Raw genomic sequence first — 22965 nt, forward strand, 5'->3', positions numbered from 1 at the left:
AATAAAATAAAGTTGTATTTGAAATAGGATGAGTATAGATAAATATATACATGTATATATGTGTGATAAAGTAACCATATTTTGGCCATTGTAGATGCATATATATGACATACTAACCTGGTGATGAAGTTTTTTAGTCTTGTCTACCAGAAGCTCTATCTTTTCCCCTCTGTCCAGAACCTACATTAAAGTACGAGCATATTCATGCAGAAAATACATTTTATTCATTTTCCAACTAGAATTTATATCTAAAGCAAATTAGAAAAGCCATTTAAGAAAGATGACTTTTATTGCAGAGAGCAATTTATGGTGTGGAGGGATACTAGAACTAGATGTTTATGAAGGAACATTACTGATATTGCTTCTTTCATTAGATGAAAAACCAGTTGAGCCAACAATGTTGTGTCAGGAAAAGCAAATATTTTTCATGTTAAAGAAACTTGATGAATGGTTTTGTTTGTGCTGACATGAAACCTTATGAAATTTGATCCTATATATGAAGAACTGAAATGTTTTCATAGGAGTGTAAGCAAAATGACTGACCTCAAGAGCCCTGTTCTTGGCAAATGCTTCAGGATCAGCAGACAATCCAGCAGTGTCCCATCCATAGTCCCTGGGAATTCTCCAGTCAAATAAGAGGGAGTTTGAGCCGAAAAGGGTCCCAAGTATTTCACTTTGTCTGGACCATACCACAATTCATTTCCCTGCTCACTCATCAACACAGATAACACTACATATAAGTCACACAACACAACCCAAAAAAACCAAAACCAGTAAGAAAAAAATATGAAAAGCACAAACAAACAAACACTTGAAATTTTGTATTCTCAACTTTCTTCACTTTTACTAACTTCTTCAACAAACAAACACAAAGGTAAATTACACTAAAAACTTTAAAATCATAATTCGAAAATCTGTACACTTGTATTTCAAAAAGCACGTTGGCCCTGCTGTTTTTTTTTAAAAAAAAAACTACAAGTAATCCTAATCACGTGTTATAATTTAGTAAAATGGTTAAATTTCAAACCTATACAAGTTTTTACTGCATGGATTTTAAGCATTTTTTTTTACCTTTTCTATTTGTAAAGAAGGCTAATAATAACTAGTTACAACCCAGGTAAACCTTCTTTAATTAAGGATTTATTAACGTTCAATCCTCATACTTATATTTCCTTGAATTTCTTTTGAAATCTACCCACCCTTTTTCTTCTCCTTCCTATGTTATATATTAGTTACATCAAAGTTGATGATAAAAAACAATAATAAAAGAATTAATTATTGTTAGAATAATTACTAAGTCTACTTGTTAGTGTAGTCACTAGGACTAAAATAGGGGTAGTGTGATGGGTTATCTCTAATCATTGTGCATAGCAGTCTAGGACAATGTGACTTGACATTCTATCTCTCTTTTGTATCAACTCTTTATCTATATAAATAACAGAACATGAGAGGTGTCTTTCAAGCCCTCAAGAACATATTTTTATCTCAAGTTGGTATCAGAGCAGGTTCATCCTGCTCTAGTTTCTGTCCTAAAGTGGTCCACCAGCATTGTCATTGTTGTTTGCATCTGTCCGGTACCCATTGCCACCGTCCGCGGTTGTCTTGCCACTGTCTGTAGCTGTCAACTGCAGTTTGAAGCTCTTCAACTTGGTTCTCTGTCATCTCGCATCTGTCCGCCACCGTATGTTGCCGTCCGCTGTCGTCCATCGTCGTCCGCCGCCGTCCGCCGTCGTCCGTCGTCCGCCGTCGTCCGTCGCCGTCCGTCGTCACTGTTTCGTCCGACAACCACTGGATATGGTTCGCCTCTTCACGCGACGACCAACCCCACCGGTGCCGGCGTCTGATTCTTCCCCACGCGTCGCTTCTTTGTGCGCTGCGAATAGGTGCGTGCAGCTCACGCGCCGCCCTCTGGCCGCCGGAAAGTCACCGCGACACCTCCATAGTCGTACTTTTCCAGAAGCCGAAGCCCTAGAAATCATAACATTGAGCGCTTCATTGGTGACTTGGTGACGATCAGAGAATGAGAACGAGAATTGGTGGCAGTTGGAGCGGAAGGAATGAGATTCACGGCTTACGGAGGAGGTAGAGTGGGAAGAGGAAAGAATTTGGTTTTTCTGTCTAATTGTCGAAGTGTAATTTTTTTTCCAAACTTCTATACCGATTTTAGCATTTATTAGAAATTTTTTTTAAAGTTATTCCTGTACCGGTTTTAGCTTTTATTAGGTATAGAAAAATTTCTTTAAATTATTTCTATGCCGGTTATAAGTTGAACCGGTTTAAAAACATCTTTTTTGCTTTTTTATACCTAATCTAAGTATAACTGGTGTAAAAAAACTTACCTTATTTACAATAATATCATCACATCATTTTCTATACCTGGTGAATTTGAACAAGTATAAAAAGTAGCTATAAAAAGTGTATTTTGCACTAGTGCACGTCGTCTTAGTGAAGGCTATGAAAAGGGGGTTGATATATTCTTGAAAAATTCTCAAGAACATGCAAGACCTGTGTATGGGGCATACTATTGTCCTTGTGTTTGTTGTTTGAACCAAATACGTCAAAATTTGAGCGAAATACGTGATCACCTATTCGTCTACGACATAATCAAGAGTTATAACAATTTGGACTTGGTATTGAGAAGTACTAGACAACCCTAATATGTCACTAACAATAGAATATGTTGAAGAATGGATGAATGATCATTTAGAGGATATGATACGTGATATTGGTAAAGAAAATTTTGGAACAACTCATCTATATGATTCTTTGAAGTCTAACTTAGAGGAACAATTGTCCCCAAGATGTACTACCTTTTCACGATTATGTGCAACTTTAAAATTGTTCATTTTAAAAGCAAGAAATGGATATACTGATAAAAGTTTCACAAAGTTGTTGGAATTGTTGAGGGAGATGCTTCCAGAAAAAAACATGTTACTTAATCGTAACAACGAGGCAAGAAAAGTTCTTTGTCCAATGCGTTTGAAGTACAAAAAGATACATGCATGTCCTAATGATTGTGTATTATACAGAAACAAGTTTGTTGCATTGAAGGTTTGTCCAACGTGTGGGTTGTCTCAATTTAAAAAGAAACTTGATGAGAATAATGTTGATGAAGAAATATAAGGTCCCCTCACTAAAGTGTTATGGTACCTTCCCGTAATTCCTAGGTTGAAACGATTGTTTGTTATTAAAGAAGATACAAAGAACTTGACTTGGCATGCACATGGAAGAAAGTGTGACAATATTCTTTGACACCAGTTGATTCTCCTCAATGGAAAGATTGATGAAATATTTTCAGGATTTGGTGTAGAATTAAGAAACTTAAAACTAGTTTCCATCAATTATGTGTCCCTTTTCTTTATTTTCTTTTGTAGGAAGCTCCTTGACCTCAAATCAATGCATTTTCTCTATCATTTTGGTGCTTTCATTGAGAGGCGATCATGACATACCACAATGCCCGTTCGAAATCCATCACCAATTTGAAAGAAGCCATCCTAAATCTCACCATCAACCAAAGTGAAATCATCAACCATTTGGATGTCATTGCATCCCAACTTACCTTATGTGACCTTCCCTCTCCAAAGTTCGATGATCGTTGTTCTCCTTACTTGAAATTAGACATTCCCCGATTTGATGGAACTGATCCAATGGGCTAGATCTTTAAGATCTCCCAGTTCTTCGAGTATCATCAAACACTAGAGGCAGACCAGCTTCAGATAACTACTTTTTACATGGATTGTCTAGCCTTTAGCTGGTTTCAATGGTTGCACTGAAACAACATATGTCCTCTTAGCATGCGTTTTTGCCAGCCTTAAGGTTCGTTTCACCCCTTCGTATTATGACGACCCATGGGGCTCTCTCTTCAAATTGACTCAAAAAGGTAAGGTTCAAGATTACTTAAATGAATTTGAATGGCTTCTTAATCACATTATTGGTCTCCCTGCCACCTTTTTACTGAGAAATTTTATTTTTGGGCTAAACTCGGATATACGTCATGAAGTTCAAGCATTGCAACCGTAGTCGTTGACATAGGCAACAACTCTGGCCAAGTTATAGGAGGATAAGTTGAATGACCAATGCTGACATTTGTGTTTGCATTTCTCTATTATGCTTTCTTTTGATCCTCCATTGTTGCCTACCCCATCGTCACGATCGCCGACAACACTATCCACCCCGCCCAAAACACATTATAAGAAGTTGACTCATGAGGAGATATTGGCTTGTCGTGAGAAGGGACTAGGAGTGGTAATAATACTTGTAAATCAAGAGTGGTGAGAATACTTGGTGAAATCCTCGAGAGGTACAACTCGTGTAATCTTTGAAAAGATTAATGGAACCTCTTAAGAATTCTTAAGGGAGAACTGAACGTAGCTCAAGTTTGAGTGCACCAGTATAAAAATTATGTTTTATTGTTTTTCCCTTCTTAAAAGCTTTTATTAATTTTTCTATAACATTGTTTGAAGAATATTTTTATTTAGTTATCCATTGAAAAATCATCAGATACTCTGCGAAAAGTTTAGAAAATACTATTCACCCCATATAGTGTTTTCTTATGTATTTCAACTGTAATAATTACATTGAATCAAATACTTTGCAACTTTGTCTTTTTATATATTAATTGAAATCATTGTCTTTAGTGTGGAAAGTTAAGAATGTCATATCAATTCCCAATAAGTCCATTCATTATTTAAGGAAAACTAGTGCAAAATATGTAATAAAAATGTACAATAATATTTAATTGTTATAATAATAATATCTTAATTTGTAAGCATCTACCACATTTACAACTATCTATTGACTTATAAAAATATTATACATGTTTTTGTTCAAGATATCATGTTTGTTTCTGTTTCTAGTATTTTGTGTTGGGTTTTTTTTGGCAAGTTTAATATGTAGGATGAAACAGAAATGAAAAAAGTATTTAGAAAAGACCGCCCATACTAGGCATTGGTTATAGCCAAAGCCAAAACATATAGAGATATTCAACATCAGTTTAGGTCATAACCGAAACCAAATATCATTTCAGAAAAAATATTTGAAAAGAATAAATAACTTTCGACTTCCATTGTTCCTATAACCAAAGCAAAATAGTCATTTTTGCCTCGGTTCTGGTGAGAACGGATGCCAAAGACCCTAAAATTTAAATAATTATTTTAAATCAAAAAGGGTATATGGACTCAGCTATTCCCACAACCAAAGCATAAAAAGGGATTTGACTTCGATTATGCTTGTAATGAAACCATTTACCTTTTCTCATTTAAAATAATTATTTAATTTTAAGGATCTTTGACATCGACTCTCATTAAAACCGAGGCTAAATACCCTTAAAATTAAATAGTTATTTTAAATAAAAAATGATATATGGGCTTAGTTATTCCCACAACCAAACCACGAAAGGGATTTGACTTCGATTATGCTCATAATAAGATCATTTACCCTTTCTCATTTAAAATAATTATTTAATTTTAAGGGTCTTTGACATCAATGCTCATCATAATCGAGACTAAATACCCTTAAAATTAAATAATTATTTTAAAATAAGAAAGAGTATATAGTCTCCGTTATTAACAGAACTAAAGTCAAATAACAAATTTTTTTATTTTTTATTTTTCATTCATTGCTAAAGTTTTTTTTAACTGGAACAAAATGTTGACCCTTTTGTTTTGGTTCATAACCGATGCGAAAAATTCTTATTTCTTATCTCATCTTAATATATTCAAGTGATACCTAGTGTCGAAAACAATCGTATCCCTATAATAGTGCTCAATTTTATTTTATTTATTTTTTAAAATATATTTTTTACTTATATCATTTGAAATCGTAATAACAATAATATATTATTATATTTTGATTAATATTAATAATAATAAGGTTTAATAGCCTCTTTGGTCCCCAATTTCGTTGCCTAATATCAATTTTGTCCCCATTTTTAAAAGTGTTTAGAATATGTCCACAGTTAGATAAATTTGCCTGTAATTTATCCCTTCCGTTAAGTATCAGCAAACGGAGTTAATGCATTAATGATGTGGCACCAGTTATGTGAAATGTGTCATTATATTGATTTTGTTAATAATGACGTGTAAGGGAGTAACAGAGAATATGAACCCTATATTAAGTTAGGGTTTTATAATTTGGGGGAAATCTGATTTTGGGCATACATAAAACCAATTAGGGTCTTCTCCTTTGTGTTGCGAACACGATACAGTGGGTGTTCTTCTTGAAATTTGTCTTGTTCTCTTTCTTTTATGGTTCTTTAGCATTTGGATGTTAGTGTTGTCTATTGGCAATAGAGTGGTGCTTCGTGTTTCGCGAGTTGGTCTTCCGTCGTTGGCAGTTGGTTGGCGAAGTGGTTCGTGGTTGTCTCATTTTGGGGTTCCTTCTTGTGTCAATGTCTTTGAATCAAGGATGTTCATCTTGCTCAAGGGGGAGCTCTCGTGGTGGTACATCCAGAGGACTCCTTGAAAGGCAAATATGCCATTGTGGGGAGGTTGTTGTGTTGAGAGTGGCAAAAACAGTTAAGAATGAGGGGAAGCAATTCTGGGGCTGCCCTAATTACAAGGTTTGTTGTTTAATTTTTGTGATAAATTGTTCTGGTTATTAATGAAATGTTAATGAAGTGAATACTTTGAACAACGGACAAGAAATGAAGAACTTAAAGGATGCAATTTCTTTAAATGGTGTATTGAAGATAATGTAGATGATGGTGGCAGTACTATTGCTAGGCAAAGGAGGAAGATTAATAGCTTGGAGAAATCTGTGATGGGTTTTCAGAGAAAGGAGAAGATGTTGATTTGGATGCTATGTTTTATGGGGTTGATTAACATCATCCTTCTTTGTATTTTGTTTAAAAGTCCATGATGTGTTGTAGTAGTCAATTGTTGTGAAGAGCACTTTGGCCATATTGTAATATGATGTTTTCAAATCAATGAGAAATCTGAATTTGTGCATCTGAATTTATTGTTTGAATGTACATTTTGTTTGATATATAGAAGATAAGGTAATTGAACTTTAGATTGAAATGACAGTAAAATGAGAAAGTGGTGTGTCATCCTCATTGAACGTCTAATAAATTTATGGATTGTGAATGTGCTCTACACGAAAGCAACACCAAATCAAAAACTTTATTGTAATCACATAACATTTAAGTAAGTGACATGTAGTCCTCACTGACAAATATCAATGTAAGTTACATTTAGTCCTCACTGTCAAAGATGAGTACCTGTAACATGAGTATACATCACAACAAAGAAAAATGTCCCTGTAATCACATGCACATGGAATGAACATCATTGATAATGACATGATAATAATCATCCAATTTGGTATCATTGTTCTGAATAATCATCCAATTCTGAAATTGGAAATCAAATGCACATCCAAAATAGAAATTGTCATTGAGAAATTGTCACAGCTTACAAAATACCCAATTGAAAATGAAGTTCAAACTACATGTCAATGTTTACAAAGCAGCCAATACTGGGTTGTACCAAACAAAAGCTAAACTTAAGCTAAACTTGTCAAAATACATCTGAGTGTTCTAAATAACTTTTAAAGTCCTGGTGTAGTTGGCTGGCTTAGTGGTTGCTGACTTGGTCCAGTAGTTGGTTGGCTTTCTTGTTCCGGACTTGGTCTTGTAGTTGGTTGACTTCCAGGTTGCTAACTTGGTCCTGGACGTTGTGGGCAAGTATTTCTTTTATGACCAACCTGTCTACATATGGAACATATGTTACGAGTTCCATTTTGCTTTAGTTGTGTGTCATCCTTCTTTAGCTCCCAAGCCTATAGCCTTCTCTTCTTTTTTGGTCTACCAGGTAACACCCTTTTAGGTGGAGGCAAAACATTAGGATGATATGTCATTTCCCATAGGTGATGACCGTTGACAGGGTATATCATTGGAATATATGTTTCTTGGTATGTTGCCCTTCTAAACCAATTTGAGACGTAGTCTTCTCCATTGATGTTCAAAACATTCATGGCAGCTAGTGCATGACAGCATGTGATTCTTGTTAAAGTCCACTTTCTGCAACTGCATTCCACTTTATCTAAGTCAACCACATACTTCTCACCAATTATTGAAGTGTGTTTGACCTCAAAAATTTTCATACCTGACCAACTGCAACCAAACAGATTAAAATTAGTATTTGAAGTCAAAATGTTAAAACATCTTTATGAAGTCCAGATTCTGATGTGGTGATGTGCACATACCTAGGTATCCAAAATTTCGTCTTGTGCAATTCCTTTTCAAATCTTTTTTTAACCTTTGGGCAAAGACAACCTTCAAATGTTGTTATTTTCTGTCTATTTGTTGCCCATCTCTTCATGATGTAGATACGAATGTCTTCCATCATTATGATGATGAGCTTGCCTCTTGCATGTACTATGACACTGTTAAAAGCTTCTGACATATTATTGACTAATGTGTCACACACAGCATTACCTGTAAACCTTGAACGTGACCAATATCTAATTAAACAAATTTGAAGTCAAATATATCAGCACAAAATTTAAAATAAATTACTTATAAAAAACTGATTTACAAACAACCAAGTTTTGAACATACCTTGGTGGAATTGCTAGCAAGTGTTTAAAGGCATCTGGATTGACATCTTTAATTTCTCTCATCACTGTCTCCCATGCTTGAGGGTGTGTTGATGATGTTGCTTTCCATAATAGACGTCTTAAAATATGACAAGGAAATTTCTTCCTAAAATTTACATAAATGTGGCGCACACAAAATTTGTTCTCTACACCAGGTAGAAGTTCTTGTAATGCTAGAACAAGTCCCTATCAAAGTAAAAAGATGAAGCTATAGAACTTATAATACAACACATGAAGGTTTCAAAGTTATAATACAAGACATGGGCAACGTTACTCACTTTTTGTTGATCTGAAATATATGTGATTGTTGAATAAAGCTCCTGACCACCAAGATCATCAATAAGCAATTCTAAAAACCACTGCCAATTGTCCTTATTCTCCACCTCAACAACAGCATATGCCAAAGGACATATTTGCTCATTCCCATCTCTTGCAACCGCAGTTAACAACTCACCTCCATATTTTTCTTTTAAGAAACAACCATCTAAACCTATAATAGGCCTACAAGACACGAAGTTGTCCTTACAACCCTTCAAACATACATACATTCTCTTGAAAATTCTATTGTCCTCATTAGGTTCAACCTTAAGTTTGATAGTTGAACCAGGATTAGCCCGAAGCAACTCGTTTGCGTAGTCATAGAGTCTTATATATTGTTCTTTAAAATCACCTTCTATTTGTTTAAAAGCCATTGCTTTTGCCCTACACGTTGTAGACCGAGAAACACCAATGTTCCACTTAGAAACTTTATTTTGGAGGTTATATAGATTAATATTTGGATTCTCTTTTATACTCTTCTCTAACCTCCCACTCAACCATTTTGAAGTCATTAATCGGATGTTAAATTCCCTACTGCATGTGTGCCTGTCTATAATCTTCCTTAGCTGCCATGTATTTTTAGATGCCTTATATGCACAGTATACATACCATGAACATTTTCCTTTTGCACCAGAACATCTCACACATACCCTTCTTTTGTCATTTTTATAAACTTTTAATTTCCTTCCATTCTCTACTCCATACGTTCTTATAGCTTTTGTAAAATCTTTTTTGTCAGGGAAATACGTATCCACTTCCCATTTATATTTTCCATACTTTTGGGCATTGAAAAATTCTCGAAATCCCCGTAACCATCTCTATCATCATCTGTGTTGTCAATTTCAACAATGTTGTTCAAACTCTCAGATTCCCAATCACTTTCGGATAAACCCCTAGGTCCACCATTTTCTACTTGGTTAATAGGTTCAAATATATCACATTCCACTTCATCTTCATCGTCATTCAAGACATCCTCTTCGGACCCATTCCAACTTGTAACATCATACTCATCAGCTTCTACATCAGCCTGACCCTGTCCCTCAACATCATTACCCTCTACCTCAGCCACTCCCTCTACCTGAACTTGTACATCACCTTCTACATCACCCTCTACATCAGCCACTACCTCAACTTCAACTTCTACCTCACCTTCTACCACTTTATCTACATCAGCAACTGCCTCAACATGAACTTCTACCTCATCTTCTACCACCTCTTCTACATCAGCCACTGCCTCAACTTCAACTTCTACCTCATCTTCTACCACCTTATCTACATCAGCCAGTGCCTCAACTTCAACTTTTATCGCAGCTTCTACTTCTACTTCAGCCTCTACCTCAGGCTCTACATGACACACTCCCTCAACCTCTACGTCACCAACTGCTTGAACCTCTGCTTCACCCACTGCCTGAACCTCAGCTTCAGCAACCTCTCCCTCAACTTCCTTTTCAGCCCTCTCTATCTCAACTTCTGCTTCATCAGTATGTCTCTCAATTTCTGGTTGAGAAGAGTATTCCAACTCTACAAGATACTAAGGCTCAAAGACCATGTGTACAACATAAATGTGAGCTTAACCACTCAACATAACAATATTGACTACATGACATGCACCTTTGTCATCTGATAACAGTTCCAAACAATCTTCTAAAACAGGACCACGACCCAATGAATACCACAACTCCTTTACATTCCTATAACCCATCTCCTTAAGAATGGTTAATATTTCAAAATAACTCCAACGATCTAGATCAATTTTTAAAGTTGTGGTTTGACCATAGTGGTATCTGAATGTCCCATTATTCTCAAATTTTCTCGCATGGTGAAAGAAAATTTCAACATCTGAGTTGGCCATCTAAACTAATATAAAAAATGTTTACAGTTAATCTATGCTTAACCCAAATGCTATGTACCCAAAAAACAAGTAAAACAAAGCAAAAACAATTACAACAATAAACAAATTTTGTCCACACAACAGTAGGGGAACCACAACCACAATGTTGCAACACTATTCATAGCACATGCGCAGATAATGGGGGACAGTAAACAGACAAAGCATACACAGGTAACACCCTTTTATGGGGGGACCACATCGACAACAACAAAAGCTAAACTCAAAAGCTACCATAAACGCACCTTGGAGTCGTGCTTTTTGTAATACCCATCAACACGATTTCTGAAAATGCAAGTCCAAATCCAACGTACAACGATCTCTACACGATCTCTGTCTTCGCAATGTAGCTTAAGTGCGACAACGACTCTATCTTCTCTCGCAGAAATCCAATTGCCCTCAACTCGCATAAATGACCCCTAAATCACATTTTCCCCAAATTATAAAACCTTAACTTAATTAAAAATCATATTCTCTGTTACTCCTTTACACGTCATTATTCACAAAATCAATATACTGACACGTTTCACATAACTGGTGCCACATCATTAATGCATTAACTCCGTTTGGTGATACTTAACGGAAGGGACACATTAGACGCAAATTTATCTAAGTGTGGACATATTCCAAACACTTTTAAAAATGGGGTCAAAATTGAGATTAGACAACGAAAGTGGAGACCAAAAAGACTATTAAACCTAATAATAATAATATTATTATTATTATTATGATTAATATTATTATTATTATTTTTTTCATATACTCTCTTAAAACTATTTTTAAGATATATTTAAACATCTACTAACTTTAATTTACATTGTTACAAACGTTACATTTCAAAATAATACATTGATGATTAATTTTATTAATTAATTTTGCATATTAACATGTTTTATTATAATATTTAATTTACTTTTTGTTTGAATTATTATTTAAAACTCCATATATTGAAATGTTTTATCACTAAATATTATTTGATAATTTTTATATCATATTATTTTAATATTATTATTCCAATAAGCTGTACTTAAGTAATAATATTATTTCTACATTAATTAAGTCCTGAGTTTTGTTGATTACAAAAGTAGTTTATTACTTAAATATTGCCCATGTACATCACTTATTTACTTCCTTTATATTAACTTCTAAGTTTCATAAACAGATTTTTTTATTAATAATTAATCAAACAGTAATCGCAATTCACAAAAATATTATATTTTGTAAAGCACTTTACAAATATTTTAAATATTTATTATACATTATTGTTGTGAATAATTATATTATATTATCATATAATGGTTTTTATTTTATTACTTTTTTTTTTCTATTTTTATTAGATTTTCACTAATAATTTATTTATTATATATTAAAAAATATCGTTAAAATATTAAGAAAATATTATTTTGATATATATACACACACGTATGATAGCAATAGACTAAATAATAAGTATTTGGTATAAAATTATATCTTTTATTTATTTTTATATCTTTTCAGTCTAGGTTTAAAAGAAGTCTATAAATATAGTATGTCCTCACACAAAAAATATTCACTTAATTTTCTTATATACTTCTATGTAATTTATATTGCAGTATTTCTCCTTCTGTTCTTCTCTTTTGAAAACTTCATATTTTATTTCAAAGATTTTTTTAGATTCATTCCGTATAGATTTACAGCATTTACTATCTAAAATAAAAAACAAAATCATAATAGAAACATTTTGTTTTATTATTTTTTTATTATTTTAATTTCTGTCTTTATTTGTTAAGTTTTTCTTTAAAAATAAAGTTTAGAATTGGGTATCTAATTACAAGTGTATTTTGATGACCACCGAATAGTGAAGATATAAAAAGTCCGTGAAAAAATTGGGATTGAGTTTATTTGAGTATTTCTTACAAAAATTGGGAAAAAAATTCCCAAATTAGCGTGAGGGTTTTCTTTTCTATTTTCAAACTACTGCCTCGTCCACTGCGCAGCCATTGCCCTCTTTGTCCGTCACCATCAATGGCGGCGCCAATGGGGAAAGACGATTTGAATTATGAGTTTGCGTGGGGCAGGAAGCGAGGCATGGGTGGAAAGAAGAAGGACGTACAGTTCTACGAGTCCTTCACCTTCGATGGTGTGCAGTACGCTCTCAACGATACCGTTTATCTCCAAAACGAAAGCTGCGACGTGCCTCACATAGGGAAGCTAATCAAGGTCTGGGAGAATCGCGACAAGTCGAGGAAAGTCAAGGTCCAGTGGTTCTTCCGCTCCCGCGAGATTCAGAAGTTCTTGGAAGGGATCGAAACCAAGGAGAACGAGTTGTTTTTGGCGTGCGGTGACGGCAAGGGCTTCGCCAATGTTAATCCTCTCGTAAGCTTTCGGCTCTGAATCCTTTCCCCATCGTTTTGAATATTTCTTGGATATTCTTCTGCCGTTTATAGTATTGTTGGCTATTTCGTTGTCGTTTTCAATATTTTTATTTTTCTGAGTTTCGGATTCTAAATACTTTTGCTGTCATTTTTAGTATTGTTGGCTATTTTGATGTCTATCGTTTTCAAAATTATCGGCTGTTGTTCCGTCGTTTTTGGTATAGGTGTTGCAAATATCAATCCTTTGGCAATTTTTGGATTCTGAAACTTATCTTTGTCATTTGCTTTAAGCTAATATACTGTTATTTAGACTAACTTTTGATAAGTTTTTTCTCTTGTTGTTTTGAAGACTTTTGGCTATTTTTTTCTGCCGTTTTGAGTCCTTGTGGCTGTTTCTTCTATCATTTAAGGTTTTGTCTATTTTTCTGACGTTTTGAGGCTTATTTGCACCAGGAAGCTATAGTTGGAAAATGCAATGTCGTTTGCATTTCTAAGAATATTGGAAATTCGCAACCAAAGGCTGATTTTGTGTTCTACCGTTTCTTTGATGTTGGACAACGCAAAGTAGTGGACCAGACAGATGACAAGATTGCTTGAACTGAAGGTATTAGGTGATCTTATTCGTTTTTATGCGATGTAAAAGATTTATCATTGTTTTACTTTTAAGATAGCTTTTGTTTTTAAACTAATTAGCGGATTTTTCACTCTTGACGTTCCCAGCTGAACTTTTTGTAGCTACCCTTGTGGTTATCTAAAAACTTGGGTTTTAAGAAAAGAAAGAAAAATCACAACATTGTGATTTAAAAGATTGATAATTTTTTTTTTGTTTCAAGGTAGTTTTTTTATTTTTGAAAAATTAGGGGATTTGTCACTCTTATATTCCCAGCTGAATTTTTTAACCCGTCTGGTTGAAGTTATTATCTAAAAAACTTCGGTTTTAAGAAAAGAAGGAAAAAATCACAAGATTGTGTATGACAGCTTCTGCCTTGGTGTTTACTATCAAAGTGAAGTTATTATCTTCAATTGTGTTGTTGGAGAAAGTTGAGAAGGGAGCTTCTTTTGTTTGTTTGTTTATTTGTTTTTCTTGTGTTTTGGGTCTCCCAAGTGGTGTCCGCCTCACTTCTTTTTACTGTTTGAATCCCCACGTTTTAGCTCTAATGGTAACTTAGCCTTAGCCAGTGGTTTGAAATGAGTGTGTTTAGCTGATACTTTGCTATAACTTTTGTTTTCGAAATTGAGGTTTTTGTTGTTGAATCGATTGTTTTTCTCAACTGTTGCAGTAATAAATATTTCCACCAAATGAGATAAACGACGCTTGTTGGAGCTGTGGAACTCAGTCTTGACAAGATAGAAAGCATTGAAGTTAATATCTCGGGTAAATTAGTTAGTTTGCCTGTAATTGAAAAGTTTGGTGACAAATATGTTGACGTACACCATACATAATGTTACAAAAAATGCTTACGAAGTGTATATGTCTGGGAGGGATGCTAAATCTACATGACAAGCCTTCTAATGAAGGGAAAATATGGTCATTCAAATATTTTTTCGGGTTGAGAAAGCTTCTTCTTCAGGGTGAATAAAGGATTTTCATATTTGTGTTGCTGTTACTGCAGTAGTTAGATTGTTAGTAATACTGCTATTGTAATTAATGTAATTAATTTATTTTGTTTTACCACATTTCTACTTTAAGTAAGTTATTGCTGCTGCTACTGATATTTAGGAGTTTGCTTTAGTTTGTACACACTAGTGGCTATGAAAAACATTTTACAGTACTAATGATATTTTTCTAAGAGTTATTTTATTTAATGTGAGAAATAAAAGGAAATGATTGTAATTTAATTTTACTATATGCAATAATCAATTAGTTTGTTGAAATGCTTAACTTAGGATTAACTTCGGTATTGAATTATCCACGATTTTGTATTGAATTTGAATTATTTTAATTTCAACTTTTATTAATTCTTAAGCCAGGGGCCACAAGGAGGAGGTTTAGAAGATTTAGGTAACTAATAATGTCACGCCTATGAGACTCAATTATTTACTACTAATAAGATAATACATATGAGATCTATATTATCCATTAGGTAAAGATTGTCTAAGATGTTGACGATTTTGATATTAACTAATCGTATTATGTTTAAGAGATCAGTAAGACTCATAACGTAAAATGTACAACATGGACATGAACGGGTTGGTTACTAGAAAAGTTATAAGTCAAAACTCGTGGTATTTGTCATCATAAAAAGAACAGAGATTATGGTCTAATATTTTAATAGAAACATTAGACTATTTCGTAATGGAAATTTTTTTATGTTAATAAATATGCTAGTTAGTGAATTAATCTTTATTACTTTTACAAACCTTTTAATGTGTATTTTGTGAAACAAAAGTTCATCTTCATACATAAGAACCTTCTAATGGTTCACAACATGTGTAAGACGGTCTGAGTTAAATCGTGATGCTTAATCAAATTGTAACAAAATAAATTTTTGTTAGACATAAAATCCAATATATAAGATCTGATTTGCTTGGATTTATTAAACACTAAAGTTAGCATCCAACACACTAAGGCTTCTGATGGAAGCATTTTCAAGGAAGTATCGGAAGATAAGAAAAATTAATAAACTTCTAAATTTACTGAAGAACTAAGATTTTCGTCTTCTAAAGAAAGTTATCCGGAGAGAATAAGGAAAATGTTACTCCCATTTATGACCCAAAAGAGAACAAGAAGACAAGCTTATAAGCAAAGCAATTCTCATTAATTCAAATGTGAATGCTACAAGAGCACAAGAGGTCACATTTATAGATGCACAAGACCTTGCTGTTACATTCAAAGGAATGTAGGACTCAAACAATCAAAAGATGGGCCGAAACATGAAGCATTTTGACTCACACCTCCCTTGCATGGAGTGCCTCATTTTAGCCAAAATTAGGTTGATTCCATATGATGTGGGATTCCTATGCATCCTCTCTTTACATTTCACCTTGTAGTTCCAATCATTTTGTGTCTTCTATAATTCAAAAAACCCTACATCCCACTTTTTGTAGTTAATCGGATTTCAAAATCTGATGAATTTTTTTTCTTCATCGAATTTCAAAATCTAAGGAAGAATTTTTCATTTTCTTTATCGGATTTCAAAATTCGATAAAGTTTTTAAAAAATTATTTATCGAATTTTGAAATTTAATGAAAAAAAAATCTTTCATCGAATTTTGAAATTAGATAAAAAATATAATTTTTAAAGTTATTTTTGAAAATTAGAGGTGTAAATGAGATATTTGGAAGTGGAAGTACATTGAGTAATGTTTGGAGGTATTCGGCCATTTTGCATGACCCAAAAGAAGCCCAATTAGGAACCAATAGAGACCCACACGTGCCTCTACAAAATTCGACAAATCTATAACGTAAATTACACCTAATTAAAGATAAAGAGAGGTGTGGAAGGTAGAGGCAAAGCATTTGAATGTTTACTGGCTAATCGGTCCTAATTACCTTTTAATCAGAACACATATTATAATGATTTACCTGCTGTATTAATGAATGGTAGTAGAAGTATTTATGGATGGCAATTTTTATGTGGATACGCTATGATCCTCGCCCTCTGCTACCTTCCCTAAACGGTACATTTATTGGTGATTCATGTCCTTATCTCTTCCTCTAAACGTCCTTTTCGCAGACCAAAATAACTAGCCCATCACACTGCTAATAAACATAATATCAAATATTCCTCATGCATTTTTAGCTGTAACTTTTAATAAAACAATATCTTTTAATAAAATCCTAAAATAAATAGTTGTATGAATTATGATAATGTGAAAATTAGTTTTGCTATAATTCTAACACAAAATAAAAGGTTAATTTAAAAAAAAATCAAAAGATATAAAATTATCACGTAATAAAGTTTAAAATTTTCATTATATCACATAATAAAGTTTTAAATTTTCATTATGTTGTGATGATATCATAGTTTTATTTTTCCTAATCAACATTCGTCTTTTTACTTACGTGACATGTTAAATTGGGATGTTACATTTAACATTAGATATTAATACAGTTAGTTAATGCAAAATAAAAAAAATTAAATTATTTTTAATTTTGTAACAAAAATAAGTATTTGTTCTAATATTATAGTAGCTTATGTTAATTATTAATAGAAAACAACAAGTGTACTAGTTGCACATAGTAAATGATAAATATAAAAATAGTTTGTGAAGGATTTGTGAAATATTCGGACAACTCTTATCCTCAGTAACTCAATCAAATTACAAATTTCACAAAAACACTATGAAAACTCTTTTGTATTTTTGTTAAAGAGTTGGTATGCAATAAAAAAATTTAACATAGATTATATATAATTGTCAAGATTAAATTTTATCAATTTCATTATCATGCATTCACAAACATTTCAACTCTATATATAAGTCAAAATCAACATACTCAAATCCTATTAATAGACTTTTGATTAGTCATCAAATTTGAATCCTTTGAATCTTTAACAAGTGAAATCATGCATTAATTTAAAGAGTCTAAGATTACTAATGAACTAATTTCTGTTTTTAGATACAACCATTCATTACACATTCAATTTTAAATATAGATTCTAAGGACATTTCCTATCACCTCAAGAATAAAAAATCAAGCAGGTAAATAAGTCATATCAAGCATTAAGCATAATCAAACACTAACTCAAATTGAATAAACATATATATATATATATATATATATATATATATATATATATATATATATATATATATATATATATATATATTAACAACACAATTTTACGCAAGGTAGAGAACAAATTGAAATAACTCTCCATGGTGGAAACAAATTGAAGAGATACATAAGAAATTGAAACCATAAAAAAGATGAAGCGGTCCTTTCCAAAGGGACCTAGAAGTTACGCCAAGCTTCAATCACGCCTCTCCTTCGCACTTCCACCTCCAATGTGCAACCTATCTTCCTCTTCAACCCCAAAAGGGAAACATAACCATGGATAAAGGATGAAACCCAAGGAGGAGAGAGGGAGCTTTCCAACATCCCAAACAACCTCTAAAAGTCTCTCCCAAGCATCCTAGGTGAATCTATTTATGTAAAAAATGAGGAATGTCCAAAATCCTCGCGAAAACATGATTAAATACTCATTTGTGTGCATCAAGACAAACTTACCCAGCGACTTCATTCTCGACTAGCGAGGCTTAAAAGTTGAGGCTCTCTGACTTGTAACTTGTTGAGCAAGCCATATTTTCGCCTAACGACTCGAATACTACAAGTTTGTACTATATTTTCACCTAGTGAGAAGCTAACTTGCCCAACAACTCAGTCTGGTGTACAATGGTAGTTTTTTGGTCGTCCAAGAGTAGTCCATGGTAGTGTAACCCTATAGGTGAGTCATTTCTTCAAGTTTGCTATGTTGAGTGCAATTCTAGTGATCTTGACACATGGATGTTTGTCTAAAAATTCTTTCTTGTTTAATTATGTTTCCTTGAGTTCTAGCTTGTTTTCCTCCATTTTTCCATTGACTTATTTCAGATACTTAAAATAAAGTAACAAATATAAAATACTAAAATACAAAGAGCAAGATAAATTTGAAGATTAAACAAAATAAAAATTATGAAAAAGTTGGTTTTTATTCACAAAATTTAACACTAATAAAAAATAGAAAATAATGTTAAGTTTTCTTAATGTTAATAGGATTAGCTTAGCCATTCCTATTATAACACTAACTATTTATTTTATTTTTTTATATTTATTTGAATTAGCATTGATTAAGTCGATGAATTAACTTTAACTGCTAAGTGAAAGATATTGTGATCCTAACTATTTTTGTTTAATATTTACATTTACTTTTGTTATAATTGGCTAAACCGACATTAATTTATATGTTATGAATTCATACACATTTGTTACAAAGAATAAAAATAATAAATTATTTTTAATTTAAAGATATTGATTTAAATATGATAATTCTTTTCACTCATAGTTGTTCTCTCTCACTTTTTATGTAAATATAATCACACTCATTTTCTCTACACATAAATATCCACATGTTCATCTCTTCACCATAATTTTCCCCTTCACTCATCATGTCCTTCACTCACATTATTTTCCTCACATGTTTGATTCATTCTTTTCTCTTTTGTCTACATTCACACTTATCTGTTCTATTTTCTTCAAATGCAAAAGATCGATTTGAATTTATTTTTCTATCATTATACTAGCTAGCACTGTATGAAATCCTTAAATTTTTCCAATGTACTCGATATCGATCTCTTTTATCCTAACGTCTCTGAATATTAATTGTAATTTTAAGATTTGGTCTGGTACTGCTTTTCTGCTCTGCCTGCTGCCATAAGATTCAGTGCACCACAACACTGCCTTGAGATCCTATCTCTCACCGTTTACAAAACCACATATTCATTCAGTAGTACTGCTACAGTAGTAGTTGACACCTTCATCGTGAGAGTTTAGTCTCTTTCACATCACCACCAGGTACCTCTCTTTTTTCCATAACTCCTTTCCACCTTTTTCTTAATCAAAAACTTCAGAAATTTCTCTTCCCCCACTCATTCCGTTTTCTGATATTTTATAATCCTTTTGGAGTTAGGAGAAATGGAACCCCAGAAAACTCCATCAATAGATGACAGCTTATTTGATATTTTCAAAGATACGGAGTTTGGGGACCTCCTTTCCATCTTGGAGAGCCTACAGGACTCGAAAGATTTTGCCCCCATCAACGATAGTGCTGTTATTATCAACCCAACTTCGAAAGAAAACGAGCAAATCGAGTTCCGAAAGGTCTCAATATCTTCAAGTGTTCCACAAGATTCTGAAACGGAGCTTGAAAGCAAGACAAAAAAGCTTAGCCCCACCTTGGCAGAGGAACCACAGAAGGTGTCTCATATAACAGTGGAGCGCAACCGAAGAAAGCAAATGAATTACAACTTGTCCGTATTGAGGTCACTTTTGCCTTCCTTCTATGCCAAACGGGTAATTAAGTCTTCGTTATCGCTTACTTAATTAAACATCACTCCCATATATATTCAAATTCTAGAAACTTTCCTTGATTTTACATTTATTACATTAATTTAGTTCAAGAAGAGTTTGCATTCCTGACTTTGTTTTACTCTCCAAACGTCCTTGACATTGACAACTTTAATTAACTTAACTACCTATGAATGTTTCACGATTTTGTATTATGCTATGTTGAAATCTTTTTCTTATTCTTGTATTCTTTTTAATACAGTTTTTCTTGTAAGCAACCATCGTCTACAAAAAGATTACTCAAGTGTTGCAAAATGATTTGTTTTATCAGCTAGTAGCATATCGAAGAGCGATATTGAAAGGAAAAATATACTTCAAACTAATATATCTACTCTACATCTTTTTTATTCAATACAATATTATATAATTGTAATAAAATGTTAATTAATATAATGTTAATGTTTATATAGTTTTAAATTGAGTGCAGAAAAAGTATAACAATCATTCAATAGGGACACCCAAAGGTAAGATGACACCGAGAGAGAGAGAGAGTAGCGTAAGTACGAAGGATAAAGAAAAGTGGGTCGTTATCCTTTGATGTACACCTTTTTACATACATACTTTTTTATAAAAAAATCAAAATAATAAATAATAATAAGTGTAAACAAAATATAATAAAAGGGAGTTGCAGTTTGAGTGTAAGGGAAAGAAAAGTCACAGAAGAAAATGTTCTACTTGGCTTGTGTATGTTGTGATTTCATGCAGTGGTACTTGGGGCTGATTTGTTGTTTTGTTCATATATGAGAAAGGGAGACCAAGCATCAATAATTGAAGGTGTGGTTGATTACATCAACGAGTTGCAACAGCTGCTACAGTGCCTAGAGGCCAAGAAACAAAGAAAAGTTTACAGTGATGTACTAAGCCCTAGGCTACTTTCAAGCACAAGGCCTTCACCACTAAGCCCTAGAAAACCACCCTTGAGCCCTAGAATAAACCTACCCATTAGTCCAAGGACTCCACAGCCTGGCAGCCCTTACAAACCAAGTTACCTTTCTCCAACTATACCCAACTCTCCTACTTCTTCGGCTTCTTCTTCAATCAACGATAACATCAAAGAGCTTGTTGCCAATTCCAAGTCTGTTATCGCCGATGTTGAGGTCAAGTTTTCAGGTCCACATCTTCTTCTCAAGACAGTTTCACCACCAATTCCTGGACAGGCTCTCAGAATAATATCAGCCCTTGAAGACCTAGCACTTGAAATCCTCCATGTCAACATCAACATTGCTGATGAAACCATGCTCAACTCTTTCACTATTAAGGTACTGTCATGGTGTCAAACCACTGTTTTATTGATATCTTAAGTTAATATTAACAAGAAATTGTATGGTTTAGGGTCTATTGCTATCTTTGAATGACAGCTAGCAAGCACTAGCTCAAATTGAACTCTCAAAAAGCTTGCTAAATGAAGAAGAAAATGTTAAAATAATGACCATGAAGATGTGGTGTATATTGAATGAAGTAATACAACTAGTAGTTTTGTTTTTGGCTAGTCCTCTACAGTGAAGTACATAACTACCGTGATGTGTAATAAACTATGATATGCAGTACAATTTTCACTGGATTTGTCGGAGACGCCAGGGACGTGTGATGTATCATGGCATCTTGCAGGCATTATCTTTATTTTGGCGAAAAAACATATATTTTATTGGTAGCGGTTTTAAATACTGACCTACCCTATGAAATTATTTATTTCATGGAAGCTAAATTAATGATAATGTATGCATGCTATTTACGTGTTCAGTGTGGTCCATTAATAACTATGGTTTCTTAAATCTGTCCTTTGTAGATTGGAATTGAATGCCAACTCAGTGCCGAAGAACTCGCTCAACAAATCCAGCAAACATTCTACTAAAGATGGCTTCCACACTCCAGAAAGAGCATCTGACCTCACCCTTCCCCTTTTTAGTGTTTTGTTTGTACGTACGTAGCTGCAATATAGTAGACAACATGGGGAACATCCATTTAATCAGTCTCTATCATTTTAGTTCGTTTTCTTTCTTTTCATTAACTAATTACACTTAATTTTAATTACTTTAATTGCTTATTTGTGTCTTGTATGTTACCCTACTGTGTAATCAAGCACTGTGCCAAGCTTTCATTTCTCTCTGAATTCAACTGGTTCTTTCGATTCAAAAATTTATATTTTATTTATACCTATCGTCATTCCCCTTTTGGTTAATATGATTTACGATAAACACTTAGATCTGTCTTCAATGATTGTTCCAACATTAGATGACATATTGTTTTAGTAATAGTATGCAATATTTAATAGAATATTTTAGTGCAAAAACTGTTGAAATAAAATTCTAACACTGGCCAAGAAATGCTTAAATATATATGATATTGCATTTAAAGCTTTGTCCTGTATTTTAGATGTTATAAACATCGGATACTCAAATCAGTGGCAGTTTATTTATCACAATTTGCAATCCCAACATTCAAAATCTAACTCTAGATAGAAAAATAAATAAATAATGGTTAAACCTTTCCACTGACACACACAGCGCTTACAATTAAAGCTGCCTCACAATCTCAAATCCTAAAAGATGTCAACATACATTATAATATAACCATAACTCAGTTAGGGAGGATAAAAAAATTCGTGCTGCCAGATATTCGTGGATAAAATCCGCGACAGATAGTTAATATTCACAGATATTTGGTATCTGCGGGTTGCGGGTAACAGATATTTTAATACCTGCTTATAAACAGGTCGGATTGTGGGTAGACACTATCCGTGTCTGACCCGACCCATTGCAT

General features: G+C 33.3%; 3 protein-coding genes across 4 annotated transcripts; 2 read left to right on the plus strand and 1 right to left on the minus strand.

The window, feature by feature from the left end:
- Positions 1-7779: 7779 nt before the first annotated feature.
- LOC124841314 (uncharacterized) lies at positions 7780-9290 on the minus strand. Its single transcript, XM_088100667.1, has 4 exons — positions 8877-9290; positions 8561-8784; positions 8206-8463; positions 7780-8113 (listed from the first exon to the last, which is right to left on the minus strand). The coding sequence occupies exons 1-4, from the start codon at positions 9288-9290 to the stop codon at positions 7780-7782; spliced, it is 1230 nt and encodes a 409-aa protein (XP_087956793.1).
- A 3394-nt stretch (positions 9291-12684) lies between these two features.
- LOC124841317 (protein ANTI-SILENCING 1-like) lies at positions 12685-14830 on the plus strand. The gene is made up of 3 exons (XM_047317569.2): positions 12685-13159; positions 13612-13762; positions 14439-14830. Exons 1-2 carry the CDS (start codon positions 12809-12811, stop codon positions 13753-13755), a joined length of 495 nt encoding a protein of 164 aa, XP_047173525.1. The 5' UTR covers positions 12685-12808; the 3' UTR covers positions 13756-13762; positions 14439-14830.
- A 4454-nt stretch (positions 14831-19284) lies between these two features.
- Positions 19285-22325, plus strand: LOC124841315 (transcription factor SPEECHLESS). 2 transcript variants are annotated; one of them, XM_088109742.1, is made up of 4 exons: positions 19285-19653; positions 19765-20151; positions 20955-21464; positions 21992-22325. In XM_088109742.1, exons 2-4 carry the CDS (start codon positions 19774-19776, stop codon positions 22055-22057), a joined length of 954 nt encoding a protein of 317 aa, XP_087965868.1. In that variant the 5' UTR covers positions 19285-19653; positions 19765-19773; the 3' UTR covers positions 22058-22325. The 2 variants fall into 2 exon arrangements, with proteins under 2 accessions (XP_087965868.1, XP_047173524.1); XM_047317568.2 differs by having other exon boundaries at positions 19285-20151.
- Positions 22326-22965: the final 640 nt, after the last annotated feature.

The sequence above is a fragment of the Vigna umbellata genome, chromosome 1 (assembly GCF_029865625.1).
Source record: "Vigna umbellata cultivar VRB3 chromosome 1, Vumbellata_1.0, whole genome shotgun sequence".
In the NCBI taxonomy this organism is placed as follows: domain Eukaryota; kingdom Viridiplantae; phylum Streptophyta; class Magnoliopsida; order Fabales; family Fabaceae; genus Vigna; species Vigna umbellata.

What these genes read in the sequence shown, in the direction of transcription:
- LOC124841314 (XM_088100667.1), bottom strand. Translation starts at nt 9,290, where the DNA reads ATGGCTTTTAAACAAATAGAAGGTGATTTTAAAGAACAATATATAAGA. An exon ending in TTGCTAGCAATTCCACCAAG is followed by an intron (nt 8,464 to 8,560) that starts GTATGTTCAAAA and finishes TTGTTTAATTAG; the next exon opens with ATATTGGTCACGTTCAAGGT. An exon ending in ACGAAATTTTGGATACCTAG is followed by an intron (nt 8,114 to 8,205) that starts GTATGTGCACAT and finishes GTTTGGTTGCAG; the next exon opens with TTGGTCAGGTATGAAAATTT.
- LOC124841315 (XM_047317568.2), top strand. Translation starts at nt 19,774, where the DNA reads ATGGAACCCCAGAAAACTCCATCAATAGATGACAGCTTATTTGATATT. An exon ending in CTTCCTTCTATGCCAAACGG is followed by an intron (nt 20,152 to 20,954) that starts GTAATTAAGTCT and finishes TATATGAGAAAG; the next exon opens with GGAGACCAAGCATCAATAAT. An exon ending in TCAACTCTTTCACTATTAAG is followed by an intron (nt 21,465 to 21,991) that starts GTACTGTCATGG and finishes TGTCCTTTGTAG; the next exon opens with ATTGGAATTGAATGCCAACT.
- LOC124841317 (XM_047317569.2), top strand. Translation starts at nt 12,809, where the DNA reads ATGGCGGCGCCAATGGGGAAAGACGATTTGAATTATGAGTTTGCGTGG. An exon ending in TCGCCAATGTTAATCCTCTC is followed by an intron (nt 13,160 to 13,611) that starts GTAAGCTTTCGG and finishes TATTTGCACCAG; the next exon opens with GAAGCTATAGTTGGAAAATG.